At 47.0% G+C, this 15444-nt stretch overlaps 3 protein-coding genes across 3 annotated transcripts in view; 1 reads left to right on the top strand and 2 right to left on the bottom strand.

Annotated features, from left to right (window-relative positions):
• Window positions 1-2267: 2267 nt before the first annotated feature.
• Window positions 2268-3443, bottom strand: LOC135292539 (zinc finger protein 436-like). Its single transcript, XM_064406729.1, has 2 exons — window positions 3422-3443; window positions 2268-2890 (listed from the first exon to the last, which is right to left on the bottom strand). Exons 1-2 carry the CDS (start codon window positions 3441-3443, stop codon window positions 2268-2270), a joined length of 645 nt encoding a protein of 214 aa, XP_064262799.1.
• The window catches only part of LOC135292574 (uncharacterized), a 98206-nt gene continuing 85528 nt past the window's right edge, over window positions 2767-15444 (bottom strand). The window contains exon 15 of the mRNA XM_064406739.1: window positions 2767-3769. Within this exon, the coding sequence (XP_064262809.1) occupies window positions 3455-3769 (315 nt within the window). The 3' untranslated portion in view covers window positions 2767-3454. The remainder of the gene's footprint in view (window positions 3770-15444) is intronic.
• Window positions 8800-11524, top strand: LOC135292577 (putative RNA polymerase II subunit B1 CTD phosphatase RPAP2). The gene is given in 2 exon segments (XM_064406741.1): window positions 8800-10765; window positions 10768-11524. Coding segments are annotated over 2 exon segments (1818 nt in total). The 5' UTR covers window positions 8800-9399; the 3' UTR covers window positions 11220-11524.

Below are 15444 nucleotides of genomic sequence, written 5' to 3'. Positions count from 1 at the left end.
TAAACTTTCAAGGTGGGGCACCTTTAAGAGGAAGTATGCAGCTTGGTCCAGGACCCTGGAAGAATATTCTTCCTGCTGAGAAAATAGCTTACCTCTCTGCTGGTAGCAACCCAGTGGGTGCAGGCAAAGGCAGAAGGATACAAATTTAGAGAATCTTGATGAGCCTGAGTCTAGTCACGTGCCACTGGATTAGCTAGCACCAAGAGAGTTCACCCAACCCAAAGGAGTTAATATGGGTAACGGGTGCAAGCAATGTGTGCAGACTGTCCTGGGAGGACAAGGAGAGACAGACTCCAGCATACCCAGCCCCCAGAGACTGCAGCGAGGGTAAGCAAAGCAGGTTCTGCTCCTTAAATGACACTCAATAGAAGATGTGTGAAATTAATGGGAGAACGATAGGTTATTTACCAAAAGCAATCTCTAAGGCCGGGCAGTCAGAACACAGAACACGTGAAAGGAATGTTGAACAAATATCTATTCCCACCTGTAACAAATGCAATCGCACAGTGTGGGTAGGAGGAAAAATAGAGTCAGTATTTGTAGCCTATTTTCAGGTTAACAAACTATGTTATGATAATAACTAACTGGAAATGTATGTAATGAGAGGAAAAACATATTGAGTAAAAAGAAACTTAAAGTATGAAAGCAGGATATCCCTCAAAAATGAACCAGTCATTCTTGACCTCCTTGGGGAACATGATAACAGGGCTTGTCCACAATTTGATAGAACATTCTGCTTTTCAAGGAATAAGGAAGTGTAAACCCAGAAAGAATGAAACGGGTAGCCCAAGAGTCAAAAAGACACTTTTTGAGTGTGAGAGTCAGAGACGAGAAAAAAGTAATTAGAAGAAGAAAAGATAAGAACTCTAAGTGAGCAGTACAATCAGCTAGAAAAGCAGTATACTGATTGGGGATTGTCTGCTTCAAATCAGAATTTAATTATAGATCTGATGCAAGAGATTGCTACTGAACTGGGTTTATCAAATTGCTAGATTTGTGGGGGGTTTAAGTCATCCAAAAAACGGCCTTAGAAAGGTGAGAGCTTAACTGCAGAGCAGCTGCTAAAATGAGAGAACACTCAGATACCTCGAGGACAATACAAAGGCCCGAGGGATGGGTCTTGGACCAGTGGGTGATTAGATCAATTTACATCAACAGAGAAGAGAGAGAATATAATGAGGCAGTGGAATACACCCCATGTATTTCACCTTGACAGTAAACTCAAATAGTAAAAGCAGAATCTAACAACCAAAAACCCCTGCTGGGTATTGGAATCAGGGAAAAGGGACTGTTTGCTAGTAGAATGAGATAATTGAGCTCTGCTAGAACAAAGACCCTGGAACTAATACTTACCAATCCTTGGGAGATCTAAAAGAGTACTGGAATGAACCAGAAAATACCAAAGTTAATTGGAAAACTCCAAATGACATGTATTAGATTTGTAGGAAAAAAACATACAGTAAACTACCCTGAAAATGGAAAGGGAGATTGTAACATGTGATTTAGGTAATTCATGCTTATGTAGAATATGATGAGAATATATGTTATAATGATTGAAAAAAAAATTCAAAAGCATTGTCAAATCCACATGCGGGAGCTGAGAGATTGCCATTGCAAAACTGCAGATAGCAGTGAGGAAAGTTCTAATTTACAATCAAAAAAGCCTAGCTCTAGAGGAGATGGATTGTTACTCAAGAGACACCTGGACAATAAAACACTCAACAAGTGCCAAGATCAAGAGAGCCAGAGCTATCAGAGAACTTGCATCCAAATGCCAGGTTCTGTAACTCTACATCAGCATTCATATCTTGCCGGGAAACACATTGTCCAGCCCAACAAGGAGAAAGGAAACAACGTGAATATGTTTAACTATGAAAAGAACAAGAGAGACTCTGCCTCGGGCCAGAAATGGTGTATAAAAACAGACTGTACCAGACCGCTCTTGTGAACATTTGGAGTCCGATGTGATACAGGTCGGATCATGGTTCACCCAGCATCGAACCAAAGGTAGACACTGTCCCTTTGATTGTGGCTGTCAAGACTGTATATCAATCATGCAATAAATTATATTTTTTATTTTTTATTAAATTAGCTTTATCGATTTTTATCTATAACATTCCCAACACGGATCACTGACACCATGGATCACCGGGGCTCTGCCCACCAGGGGTCACTGGGGATCATCCTGCGTATACCGTCCCATGGGAGATGGAGCTGGAACAGCACATGAAGCTCTTCCTGCATTCAGGGCACTTGCAGGGCTTCCCTTAGCGGTGGCTTTGTTGGTGTCTGGTCAAGTGAGAGTTCGTGGAGAAGCTCTTCCCACACCGGGGACACTCATAGGGCTTCTCCCCACTGTGGATGCGCCAGTGCCTGACAAGATGGGAGTTGTGTTTGAACTCCATCCTGCAGTCGGGGCAGCAGAAGGGCCTCTCCTCTGTGTGAATCTGCAGGTGCAGGAGATCAGAGCTGGTATGAAACCTCATCCAGCACTCATCACACTTGTAAGGCCTCTCCCCTGTCTGGATCATCTGGTGTTTGATCAGGGAGGGGCTCATGCTGAAGCTCTTCCCACACTGCCCACAGTCATAGGGCTGTTCCTTCGTGTGACTCCCCTGGTGGACAATCAGATGGGAGCTCAGGCTGAGGCTCTTCCCACACTTGGGACACTTGTAGGGCCTCTCCCCAGTGTGGATGCACCGGTGCCTGATGAGAGAGAAGTTGTTCCTGAAGCCCTTCCCACAGTCAGGGCAGTGGAAGGGCCTCTCTTCTGTGTGAATGTGTTCATGCTGGAGCAGACTGGAGCTGGTCTGAAACCTCTTCCTGCATTTATCACACTCGTAAGACCTCTCCCCAGTGTGGCTTCTCTGCTGGACAGTCAGGTGAAGCTCTTCCCACACTCAAGACACTCGTAGGGTCATTCCCCAGTGTGGATTATCCAATGGTCAATCAGGTGGGATCTCTTTCTGTAGCTCTTCCCACATTCCGAGCACTTGTGGGGCTTCTCGCAATCCTAAAGCTGCTCATGGACCCCCAGCTCCGAGCTGCGGCCATAGCCCCGGCACAGGGTGGGTGTTTCCTCCTCAGATGCCTGTGATCTGCGTTTGCAGCCCCTCCTCGTGCGTGATCTTCGTGTCTTTTCCTCCTTGTTGGATTCCTGTGCTGTGGAGCTGCTCAAAATGGCCTCTTCTACGAGGTTCTGCTGTGGGCATTTGTCCTGCCTGGTCTCCCTCCTCAGCTGGGTGCCTGGCAGAGGAAGGACAAGGAGAGGATGGGATTTGCCTCAGGGAACTCCAAGATCTCCCCAGTGCATCCCTGGCAGGACGGCATCAGCAGCAGGGTTTGTCCTGCAGCCGGGGCCATACTGGGCTGGGAGACGGAGCAGGAGAGAGGGGGAAAGGGGCAGTGACTTCCTCCTCACCTGCATGGGGCTCCTGGGCCATCTTCCTCTTCCTCATGGCCTCCTCCTCCATTGCAACAAGTTTTGGAAATAGCAAATCCTGGTTTGAAGGGAAAACAGGCTCCTCAGGTGTTTGCTCAGGTCGGCACGGTCGCAGAAGCTCTTCCCACACATGGCACACTGGTAGGGCCGTTGCCCTGTGTGACTCCTACAGTGTCTGTTCACTTCAGAGCTTGTCCTGAAGCTCTTGCCACACTCCATGCACTTGTATGGCTGTTCCCCTGTGTGGATTCTCATGTGGCGCATCACTTTGGAGCTCCACCTGAAGCTCTTCCCACATTTTGAGCACTTGTGGGGCTTCTCCCCATCCTGGAGCTGCTCATGGAGCCCCAGCTCTGAGCTCCGGCCACCTGCATGGCCCAGGGTGGGTCTTTCCTCCTCAGATCTCCGTGATCTGCGTTTGCAGCCCCTCCTGATGCGGGATCTCTGGAGATTTTCCTCCCCGTCGGATTCCTGTGCCGTGGAGCTGCTGAAAACGGCCTCTTCCACCAGGTTCTGCTGTGGGGATTTGTCCTGCCTGGTCTCCCTCCTCAGCTGGGTGCCTGGCAGGGGAAGGACAAGGAGAGGATGGGATTTACCTCCGTGCCACAGGGAAGGACAAGGAGATCCCCCCAGTGTGTCCCCAGCAGGATGGCATTGGCCGCAGGGTTGTGCTGCTGCTGGGGGCTTTGCTGGGCTGGGAGATGGAGCAGAAGAGAGGGGGAAAGGGGCAGTGACTTCCTCCTCAACTGCCTGGGGCTCCCAGGCCATCTTCCTTTTCCTCATGGCCTTCTCCATTGGGCCAAGATTTGGGAATGGGAAATCCTGGTTTGGGGGGTTTGTTGTTATATATTAGTTAAATGGTGTGCTCTGTCTCACCCCTTGAAAATGTACGGTTTATTCCAAGCCTGTGATCCTCCTCTGAAGTATCATGTATCTGTAATCCCATTGACCCAAGACTTATTCCACATCCACTTTGAATCTTCCTGTTAAACTGGGTGAGGGAGAACAGACTCTCTCTTGGCCCTTTTCTCCTGAAGCTCTCCCTCTCTCTCCCTCCCTCCCCCTTCCCCGCTTCTCCCTCAGAAACCATGCTGCTCCCGGGGGTGGGACCCCCAATAAACCCTCATCTAATTAGCACCCTCAAAAGCCATGTGGAGTCTCCTTGCCTGCTGGCTGTTACCAGCTGTGAAAAACGCCAATCACTTGTTTTTGAAATTTTAAAAGTTTAATAGTAATAAAATGGTTATAAAAATTGTAATATAATTAGAATAATAAAATTTGAACATTTGAGATTAGGACAATATGAGACAATAAAAACAAAGAGATACAGATATCCGGGTACCTTTTTCTGGACAACACAAGCCCGAAAAAGGACACCTGTTAACAAAGGATTAACTCCTAAAAACAATTGCCTGTTGAATATTCATACGTCTCATACATGATGCATAAATTCCATTCAAAGACAGGATTCTGTCTGGTCACTGTCAACTTCTTCCTCCTAATCCTCATGCCGTCTTCCTGTCTGAGCAAGGTGGGAAGAAGTTAGTTTTCTGCTGATAAGGGAGCAATAAATTATCTTTCTCTGAAAGATTTAGGTGTCCTGTGGCTCCTATCTGGTGCGAGTCCTTTCTTAAACAAATATCTTGCATAGCATAGTTCCTATTTTAACATTATGTTATAACCTAAAACTATATTTAATACACTACTTAAGAAAATTAATATAACATAACTTTCTAGCATAATACAATGTTCATCTTAATACTTGCAAAAAGCCAATCATAAAATACACATTTTTCACACCAGTGAACACACAGCTTAGCGGGCGCTCTGGAGACTCCATGTGGAGCCTCCTCAAACGAACTGCAACAAGGGCTGAGCGCATTGTGTTTGATGGTCCCGCTGCCCAAGTGCAGCTGGAAAAGTCAGTGCCCCTTTCAGCCTCGGTAGCCCGGAGCCCACGCCTCCCCAGCCTCCCCCACCCTTCCAGGCTGCCCGGGTTCTCCCGACTGCGGGATCTCCCCTCTGAGCTCTCCTTGCTCCAGCTCTCTTGGGGATCCTGAAGCCTGATATTTCCCCTGTGCCCGCCGGTTGTTTGTGACCACCACTTGGGACCTGCTAAGATCCCCGCAGGGGCATTTCCAGCTCAGCTCTGGGGTCCTCAAAGATCCAAATATACCCTGCTGAGCAAAAAAACCCTCCCAGAGACGCCCCCACCAATGGATTTGGGGGCGAGCTCGCCCTCCCTGCTCACCTGCGGGTTCCGGGGGGCAGGAGTGGTCAATGCTGGTGGAACCAGGGGAGCTGCGGTTTGGGCGGGCGGCAGAAACCGCGTGGTTCTGCTACTCCTGCTGCTCCTCGTCCTGCTGCTCCTCCTCTTCCTCACCCTCCTTTTCCTCTCCCTCCCGCTCCTGCTCCACTCCCAGCCCAGCCCGGGCAGCGCCGACACCCAAAAGCAGCCGCGCTCTGCCCTGGGGGGTTCCCAAGCGACCCCACCCCGCGCAGCACTGGGAGTGATACTGGGAGCACTGGGCCACATAGGGAGAGCACCAGGAGCGATCCTCACAGCACTGGGAAGGAATTGGGAGCCCTTTCCCTGACAGTCCCACTCTTACTGGGAGCACTGGGAGGGAACTGGGAGCAAACAGCGCCCGGACGCGGCTGCAGCTGGCGGTGGTGGGACCAAGCCGAAGGACGTGATTATGCAAATGCAAATATAGGAGTGATGGCACACTGGGATTGGTGGGCGGGAGTGTTTCCTCTGTCTGGTGATGGCCACGGTGTGGGCAGGGGGCCAGAGCAATCGTGGGGGGTCCGGTGAGAGGGGACAAGGGAGCGGGAATGGGAAGATGGGAACAGGACCAGGGCTGGGAATTGGACTGGAAATAAGAGATAGAGACAGGGACGAGAACCAAGAATTTGGGACTGGAACCAGGAATGGGGACAGGGACAGGTAATATGGGACTGGGAATGGGGACAGGGACTGGGAATAGCAAAGGGAGTATGGTGAGACACCTGAAATGGGACCGGGGATTGGAATATCAGAATGGGACAGGAAATATGGAAACGACATCCGGAGAGGGAATATGGGATGGTGATTTGGAAGATGGGATAGGGATTGGAAACAGGAGTACGGAATGGGGAGTGGGAGTATGGGAATGGACAGAGAATATAGAAATGGAAATGTGAGACCGGCATTGGAACCGGGAATACGAGAACAGAAACAGGACGGGGAATATGGGACTGGATATATGGGAACGGTACCAGACAGAGGATACGGAACAGGGACAGGGAATGAGAGTGGGAGTGGGATCCGGATGGGACCAGGAGTGGGGTGACACGGTGTGATGGGTTCAGTGTTGGCTAAATGCTCATGTACTTTCTAGAATTATTTACTTACTTCTTCTTGTGAGATAGGATTAAAAGAAAGTTAAAGTACGTTTAAAACTTTAACAGGGTATAAAGAAAACTTTAATAATAGGACTAAAAGAAAGAATAATAAGAATCAGAATAAAACTTAGAACATTTCTCATCTCCCCACAACTTTTGTTTTTTGTTTCCTACTGACAATGTATAGAGATTATTTGGTATTATCACTCAGTTCACTTCTGCTAAAATAATCTTTCATCAGTTTTCTTAGGGAGAGTATTGCCGGCCAAGGGCTATGTACAAATCACGAATGGGATGGGACTGCTGTGGAATGCATCTTGAGCTATTTATTTTCCAGCATCAGTCTCATTAAATGCTTATGACAATGGGAAGATGCCAGCAGTTCAAGTCCTCGGCAGCAGCTGAAGAACTCAATGTCACAACTCACTTTAAAAGTTTTTTAACCAATTACACAAAGCAAAAGCATATTGACAGTAGTTCTATCCAATCAACATAAGCACATGTACCTTTTCTTAAAATTATGCTTGCTTATTTTGCATACAATACCTACTTGTAAGCATTAAGATACAATGCACAGAGCTCCATTATTAAGCTTAGAACTTCCTAATATCTCGCTAGATATACTTTTCTGTAGTTTAGGGATGTACTCTAGCCAAGCCTTAATACACAGACTGTGGAGGACTTTGTGGACAGCTGGCTAGCTGACAAAGGTCACACTGACATAATACCGTTAGTTAAGGAAGAAGGAGACAGGTATAGGAGCCATCAGTCAGTGTCTGTATCAGGCAAGGGCACTGTGCCCTTGGTGCAACATCAGGATGGGGGAGAGGATCGTTAGTTAGAAACATGAAGAAAAGATGAGAACAGCTGCAACACAGTAGCCACAAGAATGCTAAGGTAGGCATAGTTAGCTGATAAGTAATTAGCCAGTAATGAGCTTGCCTTTTGCAATATGTATTAGCCTCATTAACAGCAATATAAATGTGTGTGCCTATCAATAAAGTTCCAAGATTTGCTGATCACTCATATTGAGTGCCGCATTTCTCCCGCCGATCTCAACAAAATGGTGACCCCAGACATGATACTGGCAATGGCAACCACGGTGGATTGGTGAACAAGTTCGGGTCCTGTCGCAGCAAGGACGGTGAATAAGCACCGCTGAGAAAGCGAAAGGTGCTGCACCCTGGGTGACCTTATAGAAGAACCTGGCCGATATGTGCTGCTGAAACCTTTGTAGAGGCTGTATCAGCGCTGAGATTCTCAAATAGAAATGGAAAGGCAAGCAGCATATGATGTATTTACTTGCTTTTAAAAAAAGCGTTAGGTTAAGGACACAGATTTGCAGAATCTCCCGGCTGTTAGCTTACGGGTATGCGCAAGGACTTTTTCAGAATCCTCACACAGTACATGAATTAATGGAGTGGAGTAAGTTCAGGACCATGAGGGTGACAGGGGCTGCGGGGGAGGCCGGGGCAGACGCGGTGGCGGCGAGGACGCGTGTGGTGGCGGCGGCCGTCACGCGCACCGTGGACCCAGTGACGCACACGGTGTCAAAAACGCCAATCACTTGTTTTTGAAATTTTAAAAGTTTAATAGTAATAAAATGGTTATAAAAATAGTAATATAATTAGAATAATAAAATTTGAACATTTGCGATTAGAACAATATGAGACAATAAAAACAAAGAGATACAGACGCCCAGGTACCTTTTTCTGGGCAACACGAGCCCGAAAAAGGACACCTGTTAGCAGAGGATTAACCCTTAAAAACAATTGCCTGTTGCATATTCATACATCTCATACATGATGCATAAATTCCATTCAAACACAGGATTCTGTCTGTTCACTGTTAACTTCTTCCTCTTAATCCTCATGCCATCTTCCTGTCTGAGCGAGGTGGGAAGAAGTTAGTTTTCTGCTGATAAGGGAGCAATAAATTCTCTTTCTCTGAAAGATTTAGGTGTCCTGCAGCCGCCATCCAGTGAGAGCCCCTCATTCCTTTTTAAAAGAAAACATTCCACATACATAGTTCCTATTTTAACTACAAAAGCTACCTTTTTGCTATGAAACTACATTTACCATAGTATTAAAATGTTAATACAGCACGACTCAATACAACTTAATGTGTATAGTAAATATCTGAGTAGAGCCATATAATATGCACTTTTCACAGTGACAAAAGCTCGCATGGCAGCTGTCCGTGGGGAAAGCACACAGGTGGCGAGGGAAGTGCCAGCCAAGGCCAGACGCGGGGGCCGAACACGTGGCAGCGACAAGCGCGGTGCCATTGGTGGCGGCGGTGTGCGGCGGCTGCGCAGCAGTGATGCAAAAGCCGGGAGCCGGAGCTGGGAGGGCTTTCTCACACTTTGCAAGTGCACGAGGGCACAAGCAGTGCGGGACATGCTCCCGCTGGCTGCAGGTGTTAGCGCAGGACCAGGGGGAACAAGCCCGGGCGGAGATCCAGGCGGAGCAGACCCCAAATGAGATCGGGGCTGCGCGGATCCCGAACGGGACCCGGGCAGCGCGAGCGATCCCGGGAAGGACGGGGACGTTCCCAAGGGAGCGGCGGTGATGGCGATGATGGTGACCAGGACGGGCAAGCCCCGCTGGCAGCGCGCAGGAAATAAGCATTCAGCTGCTCAGAAAAATGAAGATGCTGCTCAGAGGAAAGCAGATCTGGAGGCTGCACTGAGAAACAAGATTGAATGTGAGAAAAAAGCATTGTCTATTGTTGAGCAGCTCCTGGAAGAGGACATTACTGAAGAGTTCCTTCTAAATTGTGGAAAATGTATTACTCCATCTCACTATAATGAGGTTGTTGATGAACGGTCTATCATCAAACTGTGTCGTTATCCTCTATGTCAGAATAAGCTGGAAAATGTGCCAAAGCAGAAGTACAGAATTTCAACAAAAACAAAGAGAGTTTATGATATCAATGAAAGAAAGTGCTTTTGCAGCAACTTTTGCTATAGAGCATCTAAATATTTTGAAGCTCAAATTTCCAAAAGTCCAGTGTGGATGAGAGAAGAAGAAAAACCTCCAGACATAGAGCTGCTGAAGGAGGGATGGAATGGACGGTCTGGAGAAGAGGTGAAACTACGTGATGAAGTAATTAAAGCATCTGACATTGAAAATCCTAGGATATCTTCGGATCCATGTGAATCTGGTTCTCACGACACAGCCAGTGACAGCAGTACTGATACTGAGCAAGAATTTATTTCTTCTATCCTACCAGGAAGTCAGTCAAGTTCAGCCAATTTTGCACAGCAACTGCACAGAAAAAGCATCCTCAAAAAGAAGCATGCTCAGAAAGTCCAGGCCAGCCCTAAAACTGAAGATGCAGATGTGGTAGAAGCCACTGAACAACTCTCTCATTGTAAATTAGACACTCAGGAAGAAAGACACACTTGCTCTGTTCATAATGAAGTAACTGCACCACCTTCAGACAATACTGCTCCTGGGAAATCAAGTGCTTCAGAAATCTTTGAAAATACATGTGGATCACAGATAGTTTTTCTAGGTGTGAGCAAAAGAAGAGCGGAACATCTTAAAAGAATATTAGCTAAGTCAACAGAACATAAAAACCTTGAACTGAGGCATTCAGTTAATTCTAAAGGCAGTTTACTAGGAGAGCTTAGGCAAACACTTATGGAATGGAGAACTGAGGAAACTTTAAAATTTCTCTATGGCCCAAACTATACTTCTTTGGGCTCATCAGAGTGCATAGCATCTTTCAGCCAGGAGACTGAAGAGCTTGATGAGGATGACTTAGATACAGCTGATGATCTCAACACTGTTGTTGTAGGGGAGTCTGAAAACAGTTTGAACTACTCTTTACCTTTCACAGGCTCAGGTGGAATAGTTAAGCCTGTGCCTAGTTATGAAAAATTAAAAGAAGAAACAGAGTTCCTAGAACTCCGAGTAAGAGAGTTCTATAAAGAAGGTGCGTTTTGGCTGAGGAGGCAGCCACACAAGTGCAAGCAGGGGAACATCTAAGCAAAGACAAAGATGATCAACAGGAAGATCTCACCTTCCCACTTGTTGATTCAAACGCACAAATGCAGATTAGGAGGTGAATTGTCCTTGAAAAACTGAGAAAAGCATTATCTTCAGTTTTGGGCCCTCTTCACATTGCTTCAGGTGATGTCTACACAGAGCTAAAAAATCTTGTCAAAACTTTCAGGTTAACAAACAGAAATATTATACACAGAATGCCTGAATGGACTCTCATTGCTATTGTTTTGTTATCTGTATTGTCACAAACAACTCTGCTTTTCAAGAATACTCAGACAAGCCCAATGTACACACAGTTCCTGACCACATTACTGAAAGAACTGCATTTCAAAAATGAAGATCTGGAAAGTTTAACAAGAATATTTAGAATGGACTGACAACTTGAATGGTCAGTCAACTTTAAGCTACTTTGTGTGTCTTAAAACCAAGCTGGTTAACCACAGGTTTAATTTTCAGCATTTTGTAAGTATGTACAGTAACTACAGATTGTATCAGCTGGAGCAGAAAATGTGTGAAGTACATTTTAAAGTAAAGAAATATGTATGGTATGGAAATGAGTGTCATCATTTTGTCACTTACAGTAAATGCCAGCTGCTTACTTATCACACTTCTCTTTTGATAATGTATGATTGGTTTACTGGAATTTTGAGGAATTTTTACTAACACAGTTTATTAAAAAAAAATCTGTGTGGCTGCAAAAAAAAAAAAAAAAAGGGGGGGGGGAACCCCTTCTATTGTGAAAAATTATTCCCAGGGAGACAAAATGTCATGTAAAGATGAAAATATTAGTAAAGATTTAATTACCCAAGGTGTCTTGGAAGACAGAGCATTTGGGAAAGGTCAGTAAGATCCTGTTGTGGGGTCATCAGTCGATTCCCCAATGATTCAAAGTTTTAAGAATTTTTATATTAAGTTTATAACCTTTGTTATTTTCAGTTTTTGTAAGTAATGCTGATAGATAGTGATTGTTGTTAATATTGGATGAATGCTTTGGGAGGGTTGTCTTAACCCCTTCTTATTGGTGAGTCTTCAGATTTTTGTGATGAGAATTGTTATTGGTGTGTTGTTGTGGTGTTTGCAGCTGGCTTTCATGTGTTTTCCTATCTCTTTGTGCAATCACCTGCAAGACACGTGTCTCTTCAGGATCCTGTCTTTTTATTTCCTAACTACTTAGATGTTTCTGAGGGTTTTTATCCAAATTGTCAGTTTTGTGGTTCCTTTCAATTATTATTTCAGAAGTACTCCAGCAGAGAATTCAAGAAGTTTGCTGTGTTTGGAGAATCTTCATCCTGACGGAGGCTTTGGAAGGAATTTGGTTGTTTGATAGTTCGATTGGTTTGTAATCCTAAGGTTTCTTGTTTATAATTGTTATTTTTAAATATGTTTAAAAATGTGTCAAGAGATACCCACCAATTAGAGTTTGGGCTCTGGCCAAGTTCTAACTCTATTTGGATGGAGTGATTGACAATCAAACCAGATGTTTTCTGCATCAAAAAGTATTAAGCCTTTTTGACTTGGCAATTTGACCATTTATAACAGCTGAGCCATTTTCAGAGAAAGTTTGGAGAAGCATGAATCCAGACATGATTTCTCCAATTTTCTTTTGTTTTAAGGTTTATCAGCTATCGCAGACTCTGGGATAAGAGTTCAGTGTTGTAGTGTTTAGTAATTTTCTGATCTTGTATGTGTTGTTGATTGTGTGTATTATCTGAATTGATTCCTAATTACTGTTATCTTAACATTTCTCTATGTAACATTGCAAAATGAAACCAGGACCCATTCTTCACCTCCAAGATTTTGAGAAAATCCTTCAGTCCCTGCAGGGACGTGGGATTTGTTTGTGTTTTAGCAGGTGCAAAGTCCAGATGGATTTCAATGAAGAATGTGAAACTCTATCAAGAGCAAGAAAAAGGTTGACTATTCAACAAGCAAAGAAGACAGACAGATGTGGACCGCGCAGAGATTCCAACCCTTGAGCTTCACCCAAAGGAGATTGTGGACTTTAAGCTTTTTCATGGGTGTGGGAATCAGTGATGTATTTGTTAGATGATAGTTTTTTACATTTTAATGGGACTTGTAATTCTTCTGCTCCTTTTGGCCATGCATTTTTCAGTGCATCAAACAGGTCTTGAATAAGGCTGCCAAAGAGGTGTTTTTGTGGCAAAGAGAAAGAGGAGATGTCAGAACCCAGGACATCTCTCTGGATGCCCTAGATGGCTCAAAGCCCTGGCAGGAGCTCGGAGACCCTGTTAGGAAGCCAAAGACACCTAAAAATTCGATCTCAACCCATGGAGCAAATTACTAACTTCAATTCATATTGAAGTTAGATACACCAATGATAGGTTAATGATTATGAGATGCTTAAGCTAAAGCTAATTGTTATATTGTGAACTCTTTTGTTGAAGGAAGTAGAGCAAGTGAACCATTATAGGAACATACTGAAACCAGTAGAACAGTGCCCAGCACCTGGACTCTATGTCAATCCATCACGAAGCAGGGGGCCTTAGATCGTGCCAGAGGGTCACAGAGACCTGATGAAGACCTTCCTAACTTCATCCCTGGGACCACTGATCCAATTTGAGACATTGACCCAATTTGAGAGAAGAATTGTACGCGTGTAAAAGACTAATAACCTCATTTTAACACAAAGCAGGGATGGGAGGTACTGGGGTTATGCATATGTATTATTTTTGGGAAATAAATAGAAGGCAAAAATCCTTGTGCGGGGCAGTCGCACATTTCAGGGACGACCCTGCCCGTGCTGCCCACCGGCATAATAAACATACCACTTTCTAACTCTGACTAATTAGAGAGTCTTTGTCCACGATTTTGGGTTTTACCGATTCACCGGGGCGGGCACGGCCGGGGAGGGGGCACAGCCCGCAGAGCCTCCCTGCTCCAAAGCCCCACCTGCAACAGCGGGGAAGCTGCCGGGATCTCCGGGGCAGGGAGAAGCCGCAGGGAGGTGGGCGTTCCAAGTGCCTCCTTTGGGGCAGTGTTTTGTCCCGATGCGGGGGAATTCCCGCAGGCTGGGGCTGCTGCCGAGCACTGCCACCTTTCCCCAGGATCCCCTGGGCAGAGCTCTCTGCTCGGGGCCAAGGGCCGGGAGCCCGCTCAGCGGCTCCGAGAGAGAATTTTGGGTGGTCCCGGTGTTGGCTGCCGGCAGAGCCCCGGCGCTGGGCCGGGGGATGTGTGGAACCCTCCCGCGGGGCCGTTGGGCTCCCCGGGTCGGGCACTGCACTGCCAGCCCGGAGTCACGGGGCAATCGCCGGGTACCAGCTGGGGAGAGGCTTGGGAGAGCGGAGAAGGGCGGTACCAGAGCTGGGGGACCCTCTGCAGCCTGCAGGGTCAGACGTCCCCATAAGGGGGAACCCCGGCAGCCTGGAGATGTTGGGACCATGGACAAGGGAGACCCATGGGGACCCCGGGGCCCTGCAATGGGGACCCCGCACAGGCAGCACCCCTGGAGCCCCTCTGACACCCACCTGGGCAGCCCAGAGAAAGGGAACCTCTGGCATTGCCCAGTGTGCATTGGTATCCCCCCAGAGAGAGGGGATACCAATGCACACTGGAGCTGCAGAAGGCCAGACAGGAGGGAGCCCCTGAACCCCAAAGAGGAGAGACCAGAGCAGGGAAACTCCTGGGTGTGTGGTTGTTTGGTGAATCTTGGTGGTTTGGGTTTTTTAGAGGGTGGATGAACCTTGGTGGTCTGGATGTTTTTATGGACACCAGACACCTGCTGACTTCTAGAGATGGACTTGGGCAGGAGGAACACCCAAGGCAACAGGCCCACACATTGTTTTTCCCCAAGAACAGGAATCCCAAACCTTGGCCCGATGGAGGAGGAGGCTGCAAGGAAGATGAAGATGCCCTGGGAGCCCCAGGCAGGTGAGGAGGAAGTCACTGCCCCTTTCCCCCTCTTTCCTGCTCCATCTCCCAGCCCAGCATAGCTCCCAGCTGCAGGACAACCCGCTGGCAATGCTGTCCTGCCAGGGGTGGATTGGAGAAATCTCTTTCTCTTTCCCTGTGGTACGAAAATAAATCTCCTTCGCTCCTTCCTTCCATCTGTCTTTCTGGGTTTTTTTCTTCCTTTTTCTTCTTCCTTCCTCTTTTCCTTCCTCCCCCATACAAGGACCTGAGGATGGAGACCAGGGAGGACAAATCCCCACAGCAGAACCTCATGGAAGAGCCTGTTTTGATAGGCTCAACATTGCAGGAATTCAGTGGGCACAAAAAGGCCCAGAGATCCCACATGAAGTGGGGCTGCAAACCCAGCCCGGGGAGCCATGAGGAGGAAAGACCCACCCTGTGCTGGGATGGGGGCCAGAGATCCAGATGCTGCTCAGAGCTGGTGATTCCTGAGCACCTTCATGGCAGGGAGAAGCCCTACAAGTGCTTGGAATGTGGGAAGTCCTTCAGTCAGTGCTCCAGCCCCCTCACCCACCTTTGCATGCACCCCTTAGAGCAGAGCCAGATTTGAGATGGAATATTGGGATTCCCAGAGCCAGGCAGGTGAGTGCACCCAGCACATCCACCACCGACCTGGAGATGCTGCAAGTCCAGTACAGTCAGAGCAGGGGTGAGCTGGGGGAGCCAGGGGCT

The sequence above is a fragment of the Passer domesticus genome, unplaced genomic scaffold (assembly GCF_036417665.1).
Source record: "Passer domesticus isolate bPasDom1 unplaced genomic scaffold, bPasDom1.hap1 HAP1_SCAFFOLD_37, whole genome shotgun sequence".
NCBI classification, from domain to species: Eukaryota; Metazoa; Chordata; class Aves; order Passeriformes; family Passeridae; genus Passer; species Passer domesticus.
Note: the sequence above shows the minus strand (reverse complement) of the source record. Positions and strands in the feature narration are given on the sequence as shown.

What these genes read in the sequence shown, in the direction of transcription:
- LOC135292539 (XM_064406729.1), bottom strand. Translation starts at nt 3,443, where the DNA reads ATGGCCCAGGAGCCCCATGCAG. An exon ending in GGCCCAGGAGCCCCATGCAG is followed by an intron (nt 2,891 to 3,421) that starts GTGAGGAGGAAG and finishes GAGTGTGGGAAG; the next exon opens with AGCTTCACCTGACTGTCCAG.